This window comes from Rhinopithecus roxellana, chromosome 15, assembly GCF_007565055.1.
Source record: "Rhinopithecus roxellana isolate Shanxi Qingling chromosome 15, ASM756505v1, whole genome shotgun sequence".
Classification (NCBI taxonomy): domain Eukaryota; kingdom Metazoa; phylum Chordata; class Mammalia; order Primates; family Cercopithecidae; genus Rhinopithecus; species Rhinopithecus roxellana.
The window spans coordinates 11,558,603-11,579,847 of record NC_044563.1 but is presented as its reverse complement, the minus strand read 5'-3'; the positions used below and the strand labels follow the sequence as shown (position 1 = coordinate 11,579,847).

General features: G+C 58.9%; 1 protein-coding gene across 1 annotated transcript; it reads right to left on the bottom strand.

Moving 5' to 3' along the window:
* Positions 1-172: 172 nt before the first annotated feature.
* CCDC88B (coiled-coil domain containing 88B) lies at positions 173-16,876 on the bottom strand. Its single transcript, XM_010377185.2, has 27 exons — positions 16,740-16,876; positions 16,341-16,486; positions 16,096-16,207; positions 15,943-16,012; positions 15,793-15,851; positions 15,617-15,700; positions 15,379-15,522; positions 14,982-15,127; positions 14,746-14,827; positions 14,441-14,599; positions 13,818-13,964; positions 13,528-13,636; positions 13,228-13,364; positions 11,986-13,146; positions 8,038-8,165; positions 7,828-7,945; positions 6,233-6,328; positions 5,941-6,081; positions 5,172-5,428; positions 4,694-4,837; positions 4,341-4,527; positions 4,083-4,228; positions 3,768-3,866; positions 3,411-3,577; positions 2,437-2,643; positions 2,209-2,277; positions 173-661 (listed from the first exon to the last, which is right to left on the bottom strand). The coding sequence occupies exons 1-27, from the start codon at positions 16,797-16,799 to the stop codon at positions 606-608; spliced, it is 4,431 nt and encodes a 1,476-aa protein (XP_010375487.1). The 5' UTR covers positions 16,800-16,876; the 3' UTR covers positions 173-605.
* Positions 16,877-21,245: the final 4,369 nt, after the last annotated feature.

Below are 21,245 nucleotides of genomic sequence, written 5' to 3'. Positions count from 1 at the left end.
GGACATTCGGGCTTTGGCCAGCCGGACTGGCCAAGCCCCTGGAGAAAGGCCTGTGTCGCCCTGTCCAGGCAGGGGCCTTCTGCCCACAGACCCCCGCCAACCAGGAGGACCAGGGCGGCATGTGTTCCTGGTGCCCCGAGGTACCCAATGCAGCCAACAGACAGAGCAAGACTCAGAAGGCTGCAGTTCAGCTTTATTCTCATGCCCCTCGTGTCCAGCTGAGGCTCAAGATCAGCCCAGGCCACAATCTCCTGGCACTGGGACTCAGCTCCCTGCCTGGACTGGGCAGGGGGCTCTACTCCTGCCAGCCTCCTTCAGCTGGGGGATCCCCCAGAGACCGCTGCCTCAGCGGGAGCCACCTGGAAGAGCCAGAATCCCGGCCTAGAGCCACTCGTGAGGACCAGCTGTCCCCCATGTCCACACACTTGTCCCAGCTCCACCTCCGGGCCCCGGCACTGACCATGGAGGATCTCCAGGCCCAGGCCTCCTTGTCCAAGGACTCCCCTTGGGGGCCCTGGCTCCCTGAGCTCTTGGGCTGCCTGGGGCCCCCGCTGACACTCCAGCGGCAAGCGGGCTGTACTCCCGATCCTGCTGTCCCCATGGTGTCACTGGCTGAGGGACGGGGTGAGGGGACGTTTCTCCGGTTCCTGTACCTCGGGGCCTAGAGGGAAAGGCTCAGCTCAGACCCGCCTCCCTCAGGAGGACTCCCAGAGTCCCAGGAGGCCTACAGGCTCGAGCACCTTCTGCCCACCCCGACCTGCCAATACCCACCGCTTCCAGCTGCACCATGCCTGCTGTTCCCTCAGTGGCTCCCTCTGCCCAGAATGGTGTTCTCAGGTGTGTCCACACGATAAACTCTCCCCTCAAGTCTTTGCTCCAACTTCACCTCCTCTCTGAGGCCCACCCCAGCACCCTAGTTACTAAAACTCCAATTAGCCTGCCCAGAGTTCCTGAGCTCCTGACCCCTCCCCTGCTCTCCTTTCTTCCCAGAGCATTAGCGCCTCCTGATGGTCCATGGGGTCTAGGGCTGAGCTGCCCTGGGTGAGCTGAGCAGGTGAGATGGGGCTGGCCTGTGACGTGCTTCAAAGACCTACTATGTTTTTTGTTTTTTGTTTTTGAGACAGTCTCACTCTGTCACCAAGGCTGGAGTGCAATGGCGTGATCTTGGCTCACTGCACCCTCCGCCTCCCAGGTTCAAGCGATTCTCCTGCCTCAGCCCCCTGAGTAGGTGGGATTACAGGCATGGGACACCATGCCTGACTAATTTTTGTATTTTTAGCAAAGACAGAGTTCCACCATGTTGGCTAGGCTGGTTTCTAACTTCTGGCCTCAAGTGATCTGCCTGCCTTGGCCTCCCAAACTGCCAAAGACTTATTATGAAAAAAATCACATCTGGCCGGGTGCAGTGGCTCACACCTATAATCCCAGCACTTTGGGAGGCCGAAGAGGGCAGATCATCTGAGGTCCCTGCGGTCAAGAGTTCGAGACCAGCCTGACCAACATAGTGAAACCCCGTCTCTACTAAAATAATAATAATACAAAATTAGCCTGGTGTGGTGGCCCATGCCTGTAATCCCAGCTACTCGAGAGGCTGAAGCAGGAGAATCGTTTGAACCTGGGAGGCGGAGGTTGCAGTGAGCCAAAGAGTGAAACTCCATCTCAAAAAAAAAAAAATCATGTCTAATAGCACATTCGTGATTTTTACACTGGCTACATGCTGAAATGGTAATAGTGTAGGCATATTGAGTTAAATGTTATTAAAATCCATTTTTGGCCGGGCGCGGTGGCTCAAGCCTGTAATCCCAGCACTTTGGGAGGCTGAGACGGGCGGATCACGAGGTCAGGAGATCGAGACCATCCTGGCTAACACGGTGAAACCCATCTCTACTAAAATAAATAAAATAAAATAAAATCCATTTTATCTGTCTCTTTTCACTTTTTCTGGTGAGCCTACTGGAAAAGTTAAAATTATGAGGTGGTTCACACCGTATTTCTAGTGGACAGGGCTGTTGTAGATAATAATTATTTTTAGGCAAATTGTTTACTACTATCTGCCTCTTCACACCAGAATGTTCCCTGCTGTGTCCCCTGCCAGCACGTCACCTGGCACTTGGTAAAGGATCATTGTCAAATAACAGAATGGATGAATTCTGCCAGGGGTCCCAGGCAGGACAAAGAACGCTGCTCCTTCCTCAGGCCCCCACTCACCCTCTCGGTTGGCATCTGTTTCGTGCTCCTGGAGGGTCTCAGCGGAGTTCTCCCATCCCACACCAGGTCCTGGGAGGCACAAGGCAACCACTGGACCCAGGGCCAGGGCGGAAGTGGACAGAGCTTGCAGAAGACACAGGGGACAAGAAGGAAGCCTCCTCCCCCAAGGAGCTGGTGGGTCCACAAAGAGTTGGGGGGCTGGCTGGGACAGTGACCCTTGTCCCTCACCTTTGCTGTGGGAGATGGGCGCCCCCAGGGGGCCTGGACGGCGCTGTCGGAATCGTTGCCTAGGGGTGTCCCCAGGGCTGAATGACTCAGAGCTTCGGCCCACAGGGAACCTTGAGCTGAGTTTCCGCCGCTGCCCGCCTGCCAAGGTCTCATCCTGCAGGCAGAGGGAGCTCTGGGCCCGGCGCATGGGTGCCGGGGAAGGGAACCCTGCAAGAGGCACAGGCAGGGAGGGGGTCAGAGGAGGGGAGGGGGGACTGAGGCTCATGCAGGGAGGGGGTCAGAGGAGGGGAGGGGGGCTGAGGCTCATGCAGGGAGGAGGTCAGAGAAGGGGGGCTGAGTCTCATGCAGGAACTGGGTCAGAGGAGGGGAAGGGGGCTGAGGCTCATGCAGGGAGGAGGTCAGAGAAGGGGGGCTGAGGCTCATGCAGGAACTGGGTCAGAGGAGGGGAAGGGGGCTGAGGCTCATGTAGGGAGGGGGTCAGAGGAGCAGGGGCCTGGGTGGAGTGGAGGGGCCAATGGGTGAAGCTGCCCAGGGCCAGGGAGAGGAGGTGCAGAGGGGGGGTAGGAGCCAGGCAAATGAGGGGGCAGCAGGACGCTGGCCCTGTGCTGGCCTTGACACTAACTCACTGCATGACCTTGGGCAAGGAGCTTCCCCTCCCGGGGCCTCAGTCTCCTCATCTGCAGTCTAGGATCAATGACCTCTCCCTAGAGTCCTCTGCACCTCCCAGATCCTGGGCTCCTCTGCGGATGGGGCAGGCTGGGTGGGGGATAGCACAGGCAGGAGAGAGGTGTGGGCCAAGGGTGACCCTGCAGGGCCCAGGGCAAAGAGCCCCTGGTGGCATCAGGGCAGGCTGAGCAGGCCTCAGGGAAGGCCAATGGGGTCATGCATGCAGGCCAGGCAGTGAAGCAGGTGCCAAGGTGGGGGCAGAGGATGTGGGGCAGGGACCATCCTGGCCACCTGACCCCCAGACCCACCTGTCCCATCTGCCTCCCTGCCCTCAGGAAGCTCGGTCTCCGGGGGGCCCCCCAGGCTCTCGGTGCTGCCAGCCCCATCGGCCCCCAGGCGCAGCCCCCCAGGGGGGCCCCCCTCCCGCCGGGGCCGCATCAGCCTCTTCACCTTGTCTGCCAGCCAGCTGCCCTTCCTGGGGGCAAGAGGGCACAAGATGGGATCAGGACAGGGAGGAGGGAGGGAGCAAAGGGTGTCCTGGGGATGGCAAAGGCCAGGTAGACCTTCATGGGGCCTGGACCTGAGCTGGGCCTGGGGTCAGAAGCCAGTTCAGGAGCAGAGGTTAGCAGGATGTCCAGCCTGAGGGAGGTGACAGGGCTGCTCACTTGGTCCGGGGCAGGGGCCCAGGCTCCAGCACGCGGTATTGGTCCATGATCTTCTCCACGAGCTTCTGCTTCTCTCGGCGCAGGGCATTAAGCTGTTCCCTGGCAGGAGTGAGAAGGGAGAGGTGGGTGTGAGGCCCAGGGAAGCCAAGGCAGTAGTAAGGCACAGGCTGCAGCGAGGACGCACTGGTCCCGTGCCACAGATCGGACTGACCTGGAAGGTCAGCTCCAACCCAGTCCCTAGGCCCTCACTGGGATCTCCCCAGGAACGCCCAGAGGGGATGCAGGCCCTACCCTGCTCCCAGTCGGCCCACTCACAGGTACTCCCGCTGCTCGCGGTGCAAGTGGTCCCGGCTCTCCAGGCTGCGCTCCAGGAGCTCCCTGTTCTCCCGGCTCAGGGCCTGCACTTCAGTCAGCAGCTGCCGGTTCTCCTCTTCCTGGGCACTCCGCAGCTGTGTCAATAACTGGCAGGAGGGCAACATGGGTCAGGGGGTGGGACCCAGCTCAGGACCACCTGGGTATAGGCTTCCTGCTCCCCCACACACACCCACACCCCCGCCGGCCCCCCAGCCACACCTCACACTGCGTGGTCAGCCGGCAGGCGCTCAGGTCCAGCTGCTGGTTGGACTCGCGCAGCTGCTGGCTCTGCATCTCCAGCTGTGCCCGCTCCAGCTCCAGCCGCGCCAGCCGGCCCCGTAGCTCCCCGCGTTCACCCTGAAGTTCACCCCGCTCCCGAGACACCTCTGCCAGCAGCAGCTGAGCCCTTGGGAGGCAAGGAGAGCTGTTCTCCAAGGGACCTGGGTCCTCAGTCCAAGTGCTGGCCAGAGGAGTTATGCCAGGGAGGGAAGGCCAGGCAGGACCCCACCCCCCAAACCCACTTTCGGGATGGGGCCATTGAGAGCTGCTAGGGGCTGTGGCAGGGCCCGCACCTGTCATGCTCGCTCTGAAGCCTCCGCAGCTCCTCCTCCAGGCCCCGCTGCCGATGCCCATCCTGCATCAGGCGTTCACGCTCTGCCAGTAGGGCCACCTCCTGTGCCTCCACGCTGGCCCGCTGGGCCTGCAGCTGCTCATGCCTGGGATGGACAAGGGGCTAAGAGGGCTGCGTGAACCTATGGCCACCACAAGCAGCCAGATGGACTATCTGGGCCCAGAGGAGGTCTGTCACCTCCTAAGCATAGGTCCCCCAGGGAAAGCCATTGGGCAGAAAGCCATGCCAGGTGCCCACCACTCCCAACAGGTGAGCCCCACGGGGAGCCCAGCTCAGAAGTGTGGGGAGCACAACAGTGGCAGGGGTATCACAGAGCGGAGATGGAGGTGCTTCCTGATGGGAGTCAGACCTGCCAAGGGGAGTCTTCTCTGCCAGATAGGGGGTGCCAGGGGAGGAGCTGGGCATTTGGTGATGCTCACCTGCCCTGCAGCTCCCGGTGGGCCAACTCCAGTGCCCGCATGTTGGCCTTGAGGTCTCGGTGCCGCACCAGCAGTCCCTCTAGCTCGGCCTCCTGCCGCCGCTGCAGCTGTGCCAGGGCCTCGTGGTCCCGAAGCAGGGCCTGCTGCTGCCCGCGGGTCTCCTCCTGGGACCGCCGCGCTGACCGCACCTCCTCCTCCAGCACCTCCAGCTTCCGATGCAGCTCCTGGCCCTTAATCTCCAGCACAGACTTCTCGGCCTGGGATAGAGGAGGGAAGCAGAAGCTGCTGGGGAGGAACCCCTGGCTGGAAATCGGGTGAAAGGTCAGGGGCTAAGGGCAGAGGGTAGGGCCCAAGACAAGGAGAGAGCTGTGGAGGAGGCAGAGGGCTGGGGGCACAGCAGGCAGCACAAACCCCAGCCAGAGGCTGATGGCGAGCAGGGGAGAGGCGGCAGAGGCTGGCTGGGCCAGGCTGTCCGGGAGGGGCACAGGGCAGAATGGGACTAATGGTTCCCTGTGGAGGGGAGGGCTGGGACGGTGAGAGGGCAGGGGACACGGGTGCAGATGTGGGGGCTGGCGGCAGGTAGGAGGAGACAGCGGCAGGGAGGATGGTGCACAGTGGTGGCTGGGGTCAGAGGACAAGGATACATGAAACTGGAGAAGAGGTGGGGCAGCTGGCTGGGAGCTGGGATAGAAAAAGGCCACAGGACGATCCAAAAGGGGCAGGAGGGGGCAGTACATGGGCAGGGATGGGCACCCGGGTGACCACCCACCTGCAGGCGGCTGCTGTGCTCCTGCGCCCGCTGGCTCTGCAGCAGCAGCTCCTGGGCACGGCCCTGCAGGCTCCCCAGCTGCCCCTCCAGGTGCTGCAGCTGCCCCTGCAAAGCTGCCTTCTCTGCCACCAGTGTTGCATTCTGCCCAGAAGTGGGGGTTAGTGGTAGCCAGGTGGCGGGGGCACCCCCAGTGCCTACCACAGGCCCACGCTCACACGGCACGGGGCACCTCCCCAGGGCTCACACTGCACCAGGCACCCCCTGCCCAGGGCTCACTGTGGCCCACACTCACACTGCGTTCCACCTCAATAAGTCGCACATTCTGGGTCTCCATCAGCTGAGGCTCCACATGCTCTTTGGGCCCCAGCCCCGCCGGGCCCTGGCGCAGCTGCAAGGAGAGTCCCTGGGAAGTCATGCAGGGCAGCGGCTTGGGGATGCCGCAAGGACCTGCGCTTATGGGCCTGTCCTGCCAGCAGCATTTAGCCGGGGACACCCTGCCCCAATCTCATGCCTTCCCTTGGATCCCACAAGTCCCTGCTCCTGGTTCCTGAAGCTCCACCGTCTCCACCCTGCCCTTCTCAACTTTTCTCTGTCTGCGGCAGAGCCTTCTTCTCATAGCACCTCTCCATCCCACTACTCCTCTAAGCCTCTTGGGTTTTCGGTTTTTGTTTTTGTTTTTGTTTTGAGACAGTCTCGCTCTGTAGCCCAGGCTGGAGTACAGTGGTGTGACCTCAGCTCACTGCAACCTCTGCCTCCCGGGTTCAAGCAATTCTCCTGCCTCAGCCTCCCAAGTAGCTGGGACTACAGATGTGGGCCACCTCGCCCAGCTAATTTTTGGGTTTTTTTGTTTTTGTTTTTTGTGGGGTTTTTTTGAGATGGAGTCTCACTCTGTCGCCCGGGCTGGAGTGCAGTGGTACGATCTCGGCTCACTACAACCTCTGCCTCCCAGGTTCAAGCAATTCCCCTGCCTCGGCGTCCCAAGTAGCTGGGACTACAGGCATCCGCCAACATGCCCAGCTAATTGTGTGTGTGTGTGTGTGTGTGTGTGTGTGTGTGTGTGTGTAGTAGAGATGGGGTTTCACGGTGTTCATCAGGATGGTCTCGACCTCCTGACCTCGTGATCCATCTGCCTCGGCCTCCCAAAGTGCTGGGATTACAGGCTTGAGCCACCACGCCTGGCCTGGTTTTTGTATTTTTAGTAGAGATGGGGTTTCACCATATTGATCACACTGGTCTCGAACTCCTGACCTCAGGTGATCCATCCGCCTTGGCCTCCCAAAGTGCTAGGATTACAGGCGTGAGCTGCTGCACGGGGCCTCCTCTAAGCCTGTGTTTCAACCCCACCTTCTCCACAAAACCTCCCCTGATTGACTCACATGCACCTGCTGGGTACCTTGCTGGGTGGCACCCTCCCAAGCCCCTTTATGGCCTCCTCACAGCCCCTGGCACCTAGTTATTGTCACCTGTTTTCTTGCCTCTATCCTCCCTGGACTGCGAGCTCCCTGAGGATGGCGGCCTGGGATTGGGCCCCACCACCCCACCCTCCGTACGGAGCCCACACACAGCCCAGGCAGCAGAAACCATAACTGGCTTCCTTGATGCCAAGCACTGAGCTCCCTAGGCAGTGGGGAACCCTGGGTGAGAGAGGCGGAGCAGTCATCCACAGCAGAAGTTCTGTCCATGTGCAGAATGGGGGAAATGAGACCCCAGGTAAGTCAACACGGCCACCTGACTCCCAGCACAGTGCTCCCTCCAACAGGCCCCACATGGGGAGTGAGGCAAGTAGCTAGCCAAGAATCCAGGGGCAGCACACGCGACCCTGGCGTCTGCTCATGGGATGGAGGGCGGGGTGGCATGGCCCCCAGCTCCCAGGCCAGCAGGCGTCACCTGGAACAGCTCCTCTTCCAGCTGCAGGGCCCTGGTCTTGAGCTCCATCAGCGCCTCCTCCTTGCTGGTCGCCGCTGCCTGCAGCTCAGCTTCCAGCCGCTGCTCCAAGCCCTGGTACCTGCCAGAAGAATCCTTGGTACCCAGCCCCACCCCACACTCACCCCACCACACCCCTGCCTCCCTCACTTTTCCCCTCAGCCCTGTCCCCACCTCTGGTGCTGGCTTTCCTGTTCTCGCAGAAATTCCTGGCGCTCCAGAGCTGCGTGCTCCAGTTCACGCTGCAGATGCTCCAGCCGGGCCCCCAGCTCCTTGCCCCGCACCACAGCTTTCTCCAGCTCCTGAGGGCAGGCAGAGCAGGCTCAGGGCAAGGGGGCAGGGGACAGCCGGAGACAGAGGCCTGAGAGTCAAGAGAGCTGCCTTTCTGTCCTTGACCTGCCATCCTGGGCACGTATCGTTAGCCCTTTGGGCTCTACTTTCCCATCTACAAAATGGGAGCAAAGTCTGGTGCCCTCGAAATTGGGCATGAAAGAGTTGGGGTTCGTAAGCCTGGCAGGGCATGAGGGATACCCCTGGGCCAGGAGTCAGTGACACATGTTGGGCAAGTGCCGTCACCTCTCTGAGCCCATGGTTCTTCATGTGCGCAGTGAAAGGTGGACGCGCCCTGTGGGCTGCCACCCCAGCCATGTGACAGCTAGACAGCTAGAGAGGCTCAGCAGAGGCGGGTCTGGTGAGAGACCTTGGCTACAGGGAAAAGGTCACAGAGGACTGGCGGGACAGGAACTCGGGAGTTGACAGTGGGGCTGGGGGGGGCGCCAGGATGCTGCCAGCCAGGTGACCTGTGGCCTTTGGCAGTTGGGCTGCACCACTTTGGAAGGAGATGGGAGGCCCATTCTGGCCTGTGGGCCCCAGAGGGAGGGAGACCAAACCATTCTGCCACGTGGGGGGCCTGGCAGGATGAAGCTTCAGGGACAGCGCCCATGACCAGTTGCCAGCCAAATCCTGCCTCAGAATACAAGCCTATAAGCCTTGCCACTGAAAACTACCTTCCTGGATTAATAACCATACCTAGGCCTTGCCCGGGGGGCACTGCACCTCCTGACACCCTTGGCCACCACCTCTCCCTGAAAAACTACAAGTCCCATGAGGCACTGCTGCCTGTCTGGCTGGCAGCCACTAGCGAAAGTACTGGGGTAGGAGGCACAGTGACTAGAACCTCCCGCCCAGCCCCTGCCCTAACCTCCTCCGGGCCCTGGCCACAGCCCTCCTAGGGCCCCCTCCCCCCAGCCTGGGAGGCTTCCCCACCCAGTGGACAACCTGAGAGGCTCCTGGTTCCCTGACCTTCCCCTGGCCAGCCACCTTCTCCTGCTCTCACAAAATTCCCCCTTTGTCCCCAGCTTCCCCCACCCTCTCAGTCCTTGGAGCTGGCTCTTCTAGCCCGCCAGCCCTACCCTACCTTCACTGCCTACCTGCTGGCATTCCCTCCCACAGAACAGGTTCATTCTAGGTGCCAGGCATTGCCCCAAGCTCCCTACGCTGATTATCTTACAGGATCCTGTGAGGCAGGTACAATTTTTTTTTTTTTTTTTTTTTTTGAGAAGGAGTCTTGCTCTGTCACCCGGACTGGACTGCAGTGGCACGATCTTGGCTCACTGCAACCTCTCCCTCCTGGGTTCAAGCAATTCTCCTGCCTCAGCCTCCCAAGTAGCTGGGATTACAGGTGTGTGCCACCACACCTGACTAATTTTGTATTTTTAGTAGGGTCGGGTTTTCGCCATGTTGGCCAGGCTTGTCTCAAACTCCTGACCTCTGGTCATCTGCCTGCCTCAGCCTCCCAAAGTGCTGGGATTACAGGTGTGAGCCACCATGCCCAGCCAAAGCAGGTACAATTTTTATTCCAGTTTTACAGGCGAGAAAACTGAGACTCAGAGAGGTTAAGTAACTTGCCCCAAGCCACACAGCTGGAAAGTAGGCAAGTCGCCAGGCCAGACAGCATCTCAGCCACACCCCACAGAGTGGACCCCAGAGACGGTCTCTCACTTTCCCTCACATTCACCAGAACCACCTTACCCTGGGCCTGTCTTGCACAACACCTGACCCCACGTCTACCCATCCTCATAAGGGGTCTCTGAGCAAATTACTCTTCCTCCCTGAATTTCAGGGTCCTTGTCTGTACAGAAATGGGACTGGAAACTGCCTGTGCAGGAGGACTCAGTTCCTACCTGTGTTGCAATCTCACAGGTCCCCTAGCACTGGGGTCCATTGGCCCAAACACCCTTCCTGGCGCCTTTCCACATGCAGACCTGACCATTTTGCTCACTTTGCCCATTGGGGAACCTTCAGTGGCTGCACAGTCCCCCATGGCAAAAGCCCTAGCTCCTTCCTTAGCTTGGAAGGAAGCTGAAGCCATGCCCAAACACTGGAGTGCTAGCTTCCTGGTCACTGCTGTGTGCCCAGAGCCTGGTACAGGGCCAGGCACCAAGAATATGCCCATAAACATGTTTAAATGAATAAGTAAAAGTGTGTCAGCTGGATGTGGTGGCTCACGCCTGTAATCCCAGCACTTTGGGAGGCCAAGGTGGGCGGATCACCTGAGGTCAAGAGATCAAGACCATCCTGGTCAACACGGTGAAACCCTGTCTCTACTAAGAATTTAAAAAATTAGCTGGGCGTGGTGGCGCACACCTGTAGACCCAGCTACTTGGGAGGCTGAGGCAGAAAAGTCTCTTGAACCTGGGAGATGGAGGTTGCGGTGAGCCAAGATCGCGCCTCCAGCCTGGTGACAGAGCGAGACTCCATCTCAAAAAAAAAAAAAAAAAAAGGAAACTAGCTGGGCCAACATGATGAAACCCCGTCTCTACTAAAAATACAAAAATTAGCCAGGCATGGTGGTGTGTGCCTGTAGTCCCAGCTACTCAAGAGGCTGAGGCAGGAGAATCTCTTCAACTTGAGAGGCGGAGGTTGCAATGAGCAGAGATCGCCCCACTGCACTCTAGCCTGGGCAACAGAGTGAGACTCCGTCTCAAACAGAAAAAAGTGTCCAGTCCTTCTCTCACCCCCGCTCCCATGCCGCCCTAGTCAGCTTCCTCTGCCACTTACACCACGACCACTGCCTCCTGATAACCCCAAGCTCCCCTGTCCACCAAGGTGACCCTCCTCAAGCCTAGCCCCACACAGTTCTGCCCTGGCTTTCCCTGCCTGGGGAGGGAGGACTAACACATTCAAAGCTGGCCCTCATCTCCCCTGCCTCTTGAGCCCTGAGCATTCTTCTTTTGTTGTTGTTTCATTGGATGGTGTTTGTTTGTTTGTTTGTTTTGAGACAGCGTCTCGCTCTGTCGCCCAGGCTGGAGTACAGTGGCACAATCTCAGCTCACTGCAACCTCCGCCTCCCGGGTTCAAGCAATTCTCCTGCCTCAGCCTCCCAAGTAACTGAGATTACAGGTGCCTGCCACCACGCCGGGCTGATTTTTGTATTTTTAGTAGAGATGGGGTTTTGCCATGTTGGCCAGGCTGTTATTGAACTCCTGACCTCAAGTCATCCACCCGCCTCAGCCTCCCAAAGTGCTGGGATTACAGGTGTGAGCCACCACACCTGGCCCCTGAGCATCTTTAATGCCTTTGTCTTTGCACATGCCATTCCCTCTGGACAAAATGTCCTCCCCACCTAGTGATATTGTGGTCACTCCTCCTAAAGCCTCCTTGCCTCCACTTGGGCATCAGCTCACCCTCCCATGGGCTCTTGTAGCACTTGGCTCTGAATAAACAGTGCTTGAACACTTACAACACACCCTTGCCGGCATGAACCTTTACAGCTACTGTCTCTCAAGGTCCTCCCTAAGACAGGCCCAGCTGGCCAGGAATAGTACCCCTGTTTTACAGGAGGAGGACTGGAGTGGAGGTGAGTTGACTGCTGCAGCCAGACAGCCAAGATGTGCACTAGGCAATCTCACCCCCTCCCACAGCACCCCCATCACACAGTGGACATGGCTCTGTGCCCCAAGCCAGGCACACCTTTGGAAGGCAGGGTTGGTCTTGGCCTTTCTATCTCCAGCCCCAGCTTGGTGCTGGGCACCCACCGAACAGCTGCTGAAGGAATCAGTAACTCCCAATAGCCTGGAACCCTGTTTCCCAACCGCGGCTGTGAGCCCCAACCTGACCTACCGCCTGGAGGGCCTCCTTCTCCCGGCGCTCCCTCTCAGCCTCCTCCAGGTGCTGGCGGCCCTCGCTCTCCAGCGCCTGCATCCGTTCCTCGGCGGCCTCCGACTGGGCCCGCAGCCTGGACCCCTCACGCTCCCACTGCCTCCGCTCCCGGCCCGCTGATGCCAGCGCCTCCACCAGCGCCTCCCGTTCCTGGGACGCAGCCTCCAGCTCCCGGCCGGCAGCCTCCACTGCCTCCCGCAGCCGGGCTTGCTCCCAGGCCTGGGCCTCTGCCTCCCGGTGGGCCTCGGCCTCTGCTCTTCGCGCTTGGGCCAGCTCCTTGGAGAGGCGGGCAGCCTCCATGTCTTGGGCCTCCAGCTTGCGGGCCTGGGCTTCCAGCTCAGCTCCAAGGGCCTCAGCCTTTCTCCTCAGCTGTGCCACCTCCTTCCTGAGCGCCTCCTGCTCTGCGACACCACTGGCCAGGCTCTCCCCCGTGACTGGGCCCTCCCAGGCCTGGATCTCAAGAGCTCCTTCTGACTTCTGCTGTGGTTTTTGCCAGGCTGGGTTCCCGACCATCCCCTCCAGCCTCTGGTCATGCTCTCTGGCCTCTGTTTGTCCCGTGGCCAGGTCCAGGCCCTGGTTTGGGCCCTCCTGCTCCTCCAGCTGCACAGAGCTGGGCTCCGAAGGCCTTGGCTTGTGCTCAGGGTCCTCCTGTCTCAACCCCCCGGCCTCAGGCACCAACTCACCTTGGGGAGCCTCTCTTCCCTCGGTCTCTCCTCCCAGCAACTGTGGGGCCTGAATTTTGGTCCCTGGACCCTGAGGTGGGGCCACAGAGGCAGGGCTCTGGAGAAAGGATCTACAGCCAGCCTTCTCTGGGGACTCCTGTGTCTCCACAGGAGAGTCTGACTCTTGGGGGGACCAGTCTGAGGCCTGGGGGTCCACAGTAGCTGCCTGAAGGGGACTCTCTGCCTCCTGTGGGTCCGAATCAGGTGCCTGGGGACACTCAGCTGACCCCTTGAGCACTGAGTCTGATGCTGGGGAAGCCAAGTTCAAGGACTGGGGGCCTCCATCCCTTGCCTTCTGAGCCAAGCCCTGGGGACTGTGGTCGGAGGCCACAGGAGTCTGGGGAGCCTCCTCCAGCACCGGAAGCACAGGGTCGTCTCTCGGTACCTCCAGCAGGGGGTGCTGAGGGCATAGGAGAGGGACAGTCAGACGCAGAGAGGGACTAGGGGAAGGGCCAGCCAGGACCATGGGGAGGGGACTCACCTGGCCCCCTGGCTGCCCCTGAAGCACCTGAAGCAGCCCCCGAAGCTCCAGGTTCTCTCTCTCGAGGGTCCGAAGCCGCCCAGCCTCTGCCTCCCTCACCTCATCTTGCAGCGAGGGGGCTGCTCCCGGCAGGGGTGCTGAGGATGACAGATGAGGTCAGGACCCCTCCCTTACTGCCTGGCTCCTCACATACACATCCCAGAGGCTTGGGAAAAGGGAGGAAGTCAGAGGCTCTCCCCAGTACACCTGCTGGAAAGCACAGGCAGCCCCCGCCCCAACCCCTCCGCTGGGGTCCCTCACCCTCCCCAGGGGATCCTGGGGGCGGCTCCAAGCTCCGCTGCAGCTCCAGCTCCAGCTCCACATTCTCCTCAGCCAGCTGGTCCACCTGATGCCGCAGAGAGTCCAGTTCCTGGGGGTGAGGGTAGGGTCAGACAAGCCCTCCACACCATGGCCAGGCCGAGTGTGTAGGTCGGAGGGTCACTAGAGGTCACCAAGAGCAGAAGTGGCAGGAATCACTAGGGACCCCCAGGGAATCAATGGGGCCATGGGGTGATGGGGCAACCCAGCTGGGATCACTCTGGCGACCTCACCGCATGGGCCTCGCCCAGCCGGGTCCGCAGCAGCAGGTTCTCGCGCTGGGTCTCGTGCAGCCGGGCGCAGCGCTCTCGGGCAGCCTCCAGCTGCTCTTCCAGCAGCGCCTTGGAGGCCTCCAGCACCCCTGAGAGCACCCGCTCCTCCTGGTGGGAGAGCAGGGAGAACCGGTAGCCATGCAGCTCCCATGCACTCCAGGGCCTGAGGGTTCCAAACTCCTTCCCCTCGATCTGTCACAGACCCTGCCTCCCTCCCACACCGTGCACCCCATCAGTCTCTAGGCCCCGCCACTCCCTTCCATCTTCTCTCCCAGGTTTCTCCAGGTACTTTCTCCCCCACCCCTGGCCCCGCCCTTTGTGCAGGCCCCGCCCTTCTGTCCATGCCCCGCCCCTCCTCCCCAGGAACCGCCTTCCTTCCAAGGCTGCCTCTCCCCTCCACCTGCCCCATCCTCCGGAGGCCCTTTTCTAGACGCCTCCTCCCTGAATTTGTCCTCACCCATTTCTCCACCCGTGACTGTCCCCTCCAGAGAATCTGCCTGTCTCCTCTCGGGACCCAATCTCGCTCCTCCTCCTGGCCCGCCCCCTTGCGCACGCCCTGCCCCGCGGCCCCGCCTCCGCCTCACCTCCAGCTGGCTCCTGCAGGCCTCAGCCTCCTGCAGCCGCTCTCTGCAGCGCCGCAGCTCCTCCTGCAGGCGGGGCAGGCGGCCGGCCCGTTCCCGCAGAGCCTCTGCCTCCTCGCGGTACAGCTCGGCCCGCTTGGCCTGTCCCGACAGCGCCTGGGCCTGGGCCAGACGGTGTGGAGCTGGGAACAGCCAGCCGCGGGCCAGAGGGATTAGAGACGGGAAGGAGCCGGGTTGGGAGGGAAGCAATAGGACCGGGTGCGAGGAGGTTAGGGAATGCCGCGGTGGCGGGGAGCATATGAGCGCACCTCCTGGCGGAGCCTTCTTATTTCGACCTCCAAACCCTGCACCTCGGCCTGGGAGTCTAGCAGCAACTCGGCCTTCTCTTCCCTGGAGGGAAGGGGAGGCTGGAGAGGGTCTAGGGGCCCACAACTCCCAGCCCTTCCCAAGCCTGGCCCCTCCCGTAGCCAACAGGGCTAGGGTCCCATCCAGGCTTAATCTGCCCCTCTCCACTCATTCCCCTTCCCAGGCTGCGCACACTCACAGCTCCTGCCGCAGACGCCGCAGCTGAGCCTTGGCGTTGGCCAGCTGCAGAGCCAGATGGTGCGAGGGGCCCTCGGCGGGAGCCCTAGAGGGAGCCTCAGGCCTCAAGCCGAGGGGTTCTCGCTCCAGCAGCAGTTCAGCCAGCCGCTGTAGGTCAGGGGTCAAGGGTCAGGACTAACTTATCCAATGCCTCTGCACATCGACCCCCAACCACAATACCAGACATGGGGTTGTGGTCTGGGGTCTTGTGCCATCTGGTTGTGACAGCCCCGATGGCCCAAGACCTCAGACCACAACCCCATGCCTGGGCCCCAAACTTCCATCTCCCTTGCACAACCGGCTCCCTGATGGTCCTCCAGTTTCCCAACCTGAGTCCACGATGCCCCCGCTGCCCCTACCTGGGCCCCCAGGTCACGCTCCCGCGCCAGCCTCGACAGTGTCCCCATCAGGCTCCGGGACAGCATCTCCAGCTCGGCAGGTGTCAGCTCCCCAGGCTCCGGCCCAGACAGTGCCAGCACCACGCCGGTCCCCGGCTGGGTCACCTGGGGCGCAAGGAGAACAGTTCAGTGGAAGACGCGGAGCGGCAAGGGCGTCCCAGGCGCCATACCAGTCTGGGCTGCAGACCCGTCTCAGTACCTCCTGGATGGCAGCGGCCAGCTCACTCTGGACCTCGAGACTGAGGCCCTGGATGTGGCGGATGAAGAGTTCCCGGTGCTCACACTGAGGGGCAACAGGAAGGGGAGCTGGTGCAGGATCTCCCTCCTCTGCCGCCAAAGCTCGACCCTAGCCTTTCCTTCCCACCGCCAGCTCACCTGTACTGACGCTCCCAACAGTAGCCGAAGAACGCCTTCCAGCTGCTCCACCGCTTCTTCTGCAGGGCACATGCCACAAGGGGTTAACTGGGGCGGGGAAGGTAGAGGAGTGTGGGGGCAGAGGCAGGAGGGGGTGGACGGGAAGAGCACCTGAGAGGGGGTCAAACCCCAATGTCTGGAGGTCTGGGGGTGGCGACAGGATCAGCAGCTGGAGCTCCTCCTGGAGGCAGAGGGGCAGACTATATGAGGGGCCTTCCCGAAGGCTTCCCCTCCGGTCTTCACCTTTCCCTCGAGACCCCTTACCTGGTAGAAGTCCCTTAGTCGGCTCCACAGGTGGCTCAGGTTCCACACTCTCCAGGCAGCAGGTCCGTCAAGGCCTCTGAGCATCCGAGGTCCCCCTCGGGAGCTGGGGGCACTATGGGCGGGAGGTGGAATCGAGGACCCGCCTCCCGTCAACAGGCCCCGCCCACTGCCCATCAGGCTCCGCCCACCCACTTCCCCTCCCCTAGGATCCTTCCCCGCCACCTCCCCGGCCCCATGCCCCTTACATGATGCCCAGCACCCGGAGGAGCAGGGCCCCATCGCTGAGGCGCAGGAACCTCTTCTCCAGCCAAAGGGGCGGCTCTTCCTCCTCTTCCTCTTCTTCCCCCTCCGACTCCTCCGCCTCCCCGACCAGCCCGGCCAGTCCTAGCGCCTGTGAGGAGCCCAGAGGGGTCGGCCGACCAGCAGAGTGAACCCTGAGCCCCTCCGACCTGCCCCAGTGAGCCCAAGCACCCCGTCTCACCAGTCCTCTGAGTGCCTCTGGCCCCTCTTCCCTCACTACAGCCTCCCCCGACCAGATCTCCATCCCCCACATTTGAACCCAACCCTCCCCCAGCCAGCCCCAACACCAGCCCCTGGCTGGGGCTCACTTCCCCTCCCCAGCCCGCTGCCACCTGCCCCCTCACCCAGGTAGCCAGACTCCCACTCAGGAAGTCTCTGAGCCTGGGCCCCTTGCCTCCCTCCATGCCCGGGTCAGGGTGCCTGTCTCGCTGTGGCAGCTGCACCTGCCCTGAGAGGAAGAGGAAGTCCCCGAGTGGGGGATCCCGGGGCCAGCCACAGACACCCTGTGCAGCTTCCTCCTTCCGGGTGCCGGCGGGCCTGGGCAGTCTGAGTCCTACCTCAGCCCCCACCTCACCTCCCTGCATCCTCCCAGCATCTCCCCAGGGCTAGCCCAGAAGTCGGCGGTGGAAGGCCCACAGCTCCCCTGGCTCCATGGACAATGGCGGAACAGCGCTTCACCTCTCTGGGCCTTGTTTTCTCAAACTGAAACTGGAGAGGATGACCCCAGCCTGGGGCCTCAAAAGGGCTCTGGGCCTTGCATGGTGAGTCTGGGCACCCACACACCCATCTTCCCAAATGCCAGGCTTCACTCACTACAGCGTCCTTTCTTTTCCCTTCAGTGTTTCTCAAACTTATCCAAACCACATCCCCAGCCTGAGAGGTCTGGTTCAGATGCTCCTCCAAGAAGCCTCCTCTGAACCCCAGACAGAAGGGAGCATCACTCCTGTGACCTCACCCCAGCCCATCCTCTATACACTCGAGACTGTTGTAGCCATAGTAGGTGCTATGAAGGGGAGGGGATCTGACCTTGGCAGGATGATCAGGGAAGGTATCCTGGAGGAGGCATGAGATCAGGGATGGCTGGCTTAACAGAGCAAAGTGGAAAGGAAGGGAGGGTATTCCAGGCAACAGGAACAGAATGTGCAACTGTTCTGAGGCAGCTGGAAGTATGGTCAGCATAAAGATTGGAAATTATGCACGTTTTATCTATTCCAAGATGCTTAATGTTCACATTTTACTTTATTTTTTTTTAAGAGACAGAGTCTCAATCTGTGACTTAAACTGGAGTGCAGTTACAAGATCACAACTCACTGTAACTTCAGCCTCCTGGGCTTAAGCAATCCTCCTACTTCAGCCTCCTGAGCACTGGGACTACAGGTGTGTGCCACCACACCTGGCTAATTATTTTGCTTGTATTTTGTAGAGAGAGTCTCGCTATGTTGGCTGGGCTGGTCTCGAGCTCCTAGGCTCAAGTGATCCTCCCGCCTTGGCCTCCTGAAGTGCTGAGATGACAGGGCGTGAGCTGCCACACACAGTCCCCATTCTACATCTCTGAAGTGAGTTTACCTGGTACAGTTGCTGTCTGGCTAGCTGCAGTCCCAACATTACTGTCAGGACCCACACCTCAAAAGCGCCAGCATCAAATCCTTCAGAATAGTGTCAGCAGCTTGGAAGAAATCCTAGAGCAAGTGGAGCCCTTTTTAGCCCTGGGACCCAAATGGTGGGAATCCCCAGGGGAAGGGAACCAGGCTTGTCAGTGTATCAGTGACACTGCCTTTTGCCTTTTTTTTTTTTTTTTTTTTTGAGATGGGAGTCTCGCTGTCTCCCAGGCTGGAGTGCAGTGGCATGATCTTGGCTCACTGCAAGCTCCGCCTCCCGGGTTCACGCCATTCTCCCGCCTCAGCCTCCCAAGTAGCTAGGACTACAGGCACCCGCTACCATGCCCGGCTGATTTTTTGTATTTTTAGTAGAGACAGGGTTTCACCACGTAAGCCAGGATGGTCTCGATCTCCTGACCTCGTGATCCGCCCACCTTGGCCTCACAAAGTGCCAGAATTACAGGCGTGAGCCACCGCGCATAGCCTTTTTTTTTTTTTTTTTTTTGAGACAGAGTCTTGCTCTGCCTGTCACCCAGGCTGGAGTGCAGTGGTGCAATCAATCTTGGGTCACTGCAACCTCCGTCTCCCAGGTTCAAGTGATTCTCCTGCCTCAGTCACTCAAGTAGCTGGGATTACAGGCACCTGCCACCACACCCAGATACTTTTTTGTATTTTTAATACAGACGGGGGTTTCACCATGTTGGCCAGGCTGGTCTCGAACTCCTGACCTCAGGCAATCTGTCCGCCTCAGCCTCCCAAAGTGCTGGGATTACAGGAGTGAGCCACCATGCCTGGCCTGTCAGTGACACTCCCAAAACAGAGTGAAAAGTCGGCTCCATTTCCTCTGCACAGTTGCAAAACTGGCTTAAGAGTTCCTGGGCCGGGCGCGGTGGCTCAAGCCTGTAATCCCAGCACTTTGGAGGCCGAGACGGGCGGATCACGAGGTCAGGAGATCGAGACCATCCTGGCTAACATGGTGAAACCCCGTCTCTACTAAAAAATACAAAAAACTAGCCGGGCGTGGTGGCGGGCACCTGTAGTCCCAGCTACTCAGGAGGCTGAGGCAGGAGAATGGTGTGAACCCGGGAGGCGGAGCTTGCAGTGAGCTGAGATCCGGCCACTGCACTCCAGCCTGGGCGACAGAGCGAGACTCCGTCTCAAAAAAAAAAAAAAAAAGAGGTCCTGGCTGTTTTATGGCTGTTTTATGGAATGTTTGGAGCAGTACTGCTCTCCGTAGAACTCTCAAGGGCTCAGAGAAGGAGGTGGCAGGGAGACACAGACATCACGACTCTCAGACCAAAAATGATTCACACGAGTCGGACTCTAAATGTGAAGGAGTTTTCTGAACACGGTAACCAATTTATTTTGCTTCTATTATCCTTTTTATGTGTGCATGAGAATTACATATGATGAGAATCTACATTTAAGTCAAACAGAGCTCTTTCGGGAAATATAAAAGAAAAATTCTAGTGATGAAAGAACCTTGGGACATTGTTAACTGGCAGCATTCTTTTCTCTTAGTGACATTTTTATAATCGATGACATCTTAGTTTTTTTTGTTTTTTGTTTTGAGACAGGATCTCTGTTACCCAGGCTGGAGTGCAGTGATGCAATCACAACTCACTGCAGCCTCAACCTCCCTGGCTCAAGGGATCCTCCCACCTCATCCTCCTCAGTATCTGGGACCACAGACATCCACCATCCACCCAACTAATTTTTATATTTTTTGTAAAGATGGGGTTTCACCATGTTGCCCAGGCTGGTCTTGAACTCCTGGTCTCAAGCAATCTGCTTGCCTTGACCTCCCAAAGTGCTGGGATTGCAGGCGTGCACCACCACGTCTGGTCAACATCTTAGATTTGATGAAATATGGCATAATAATGACATCACAACAAACATGGGCTTCCCTTGAGCTAGGCATGGTTATAAGTGCTTTATACTTACTACCTTGTTGGCTCTGGACTAGTCTATGAAATAAGGACTATGGATTATCTCCATTTTATAGAGGAGGAAACAGAGAGGTTAAGTAACTTGCCTAAGGTCACACAGCTTTTAAGTGGCAGAGCCAACTAAAAGAAGGCAGTGGGGCAAGAGTGCAAGGAGCAAGGGGCACCCATGGTCAAGGTGAGCTGGGTTTGACCAGCCCACAGGAAACCGCACAGGATTGGTAGCAGAGGAGCACAGCCAGCTGTTCAGCCCTTTTGAAATTCCTCTGGAAATGGGAGTGATCCTCTCACAGAGTTGTTGCCAGAATTCCAGGCGCTGATGCCCAGCACAAGCCTTCATTAAATGTCCCTGGGGTGATTATTATCATTAATTAATAAATTAATTTTTATTTATTTATTTATTTATTTTGAGATGGAGTCTCGCCCTGTTGCCCAGGCTGGAGTGCAGTGGAGCAATCTCAGCTCACTGCAACCTCTATCTCCTGGGTTCAAGCAATTCTTCTGCCTCAGCTCCCCACAGAGCTGGGATTATAGGCATGCGCCACCGTGCCTGGCTAATTTTTGTATTTTTTTTAGTAGAGACAAGGTTTCATCATGTTGGCCAGGCGGGTCTCAAACTCCCGACCTTAGGTGATCTACCCACCTCAGCCTCCCAAAGTGCTGGGATTACAGGTGTGAGCTACCACACCCAGCCTGATTATTATCTTTAGTATTAATAATATCAAGGATTAAGGCCAGGCGCGGTGGCTCACACCTATAATCCCAGCAGTTTGGGAGGCTGAGGCCGGGGGGATCACCTGAGGTCAAGAGTTCAAGACCAACCTGACCAACATGGAGAAACCCCGTCTCTACTAAAAACACAAAATTAGCCGGGCATGGAGGCGCATGCCTGTAATCCCAGCTACTTGGCAGGCTGAGGCAGAAATGCTTGAACCCAGGAGGGGGAGGTTGTGGTGAGCCGAGATCACGCCATTGCACTCCAGCCTGCGCAACCAGAGCAAAACTCCGTCTCAAAAAAAAAAAAAAAAGGGAGAGAAAGAGATCATGTCCTTTGCAGGACATGGATGGAGCTGGAGGCCATTATTCTTAGCAAACTAATGTAGGAACAGGAAACTAAACATTGCATGTTGTCCCTTATAAGTGGTAGTTAAATGATGAGAACACACGGACACAAAGACGGGAACAACACACACTGGTGCCTACTTGAGGGTGGAGGGTGGGAGGAGGGAGAGGAGCAGGAAAAATAACTATTGGGTACTGGGCTTAATACCTGGGTAACAAAATAATCTGTACAACCAACCCCCGT

Coding starts and splice junctions, on each gene's coding strand:
- CCDC88B (XM_010377185.2), bottom strand. CDS start 16,799: ATGGAGGGAGGCAAGGGGCCCAGGCTCAGAGACTTCCTGAGTGGGAGT. Junction 13,365..13,527: donor CCCAGGATCCCCTGGGGAGG/GTGAGGGACCCC, acceptor TGTCATCCTCAG/CACCCCTGCCGGGAGCAGCC. Junction 4,528..4,693: donor CTTCAGAGCGAGCATGACAG/GTGCGGGCCCTG, acceptor TTGCCTCCCAAG/GGCTCAGCTGCTGCTGGCAG.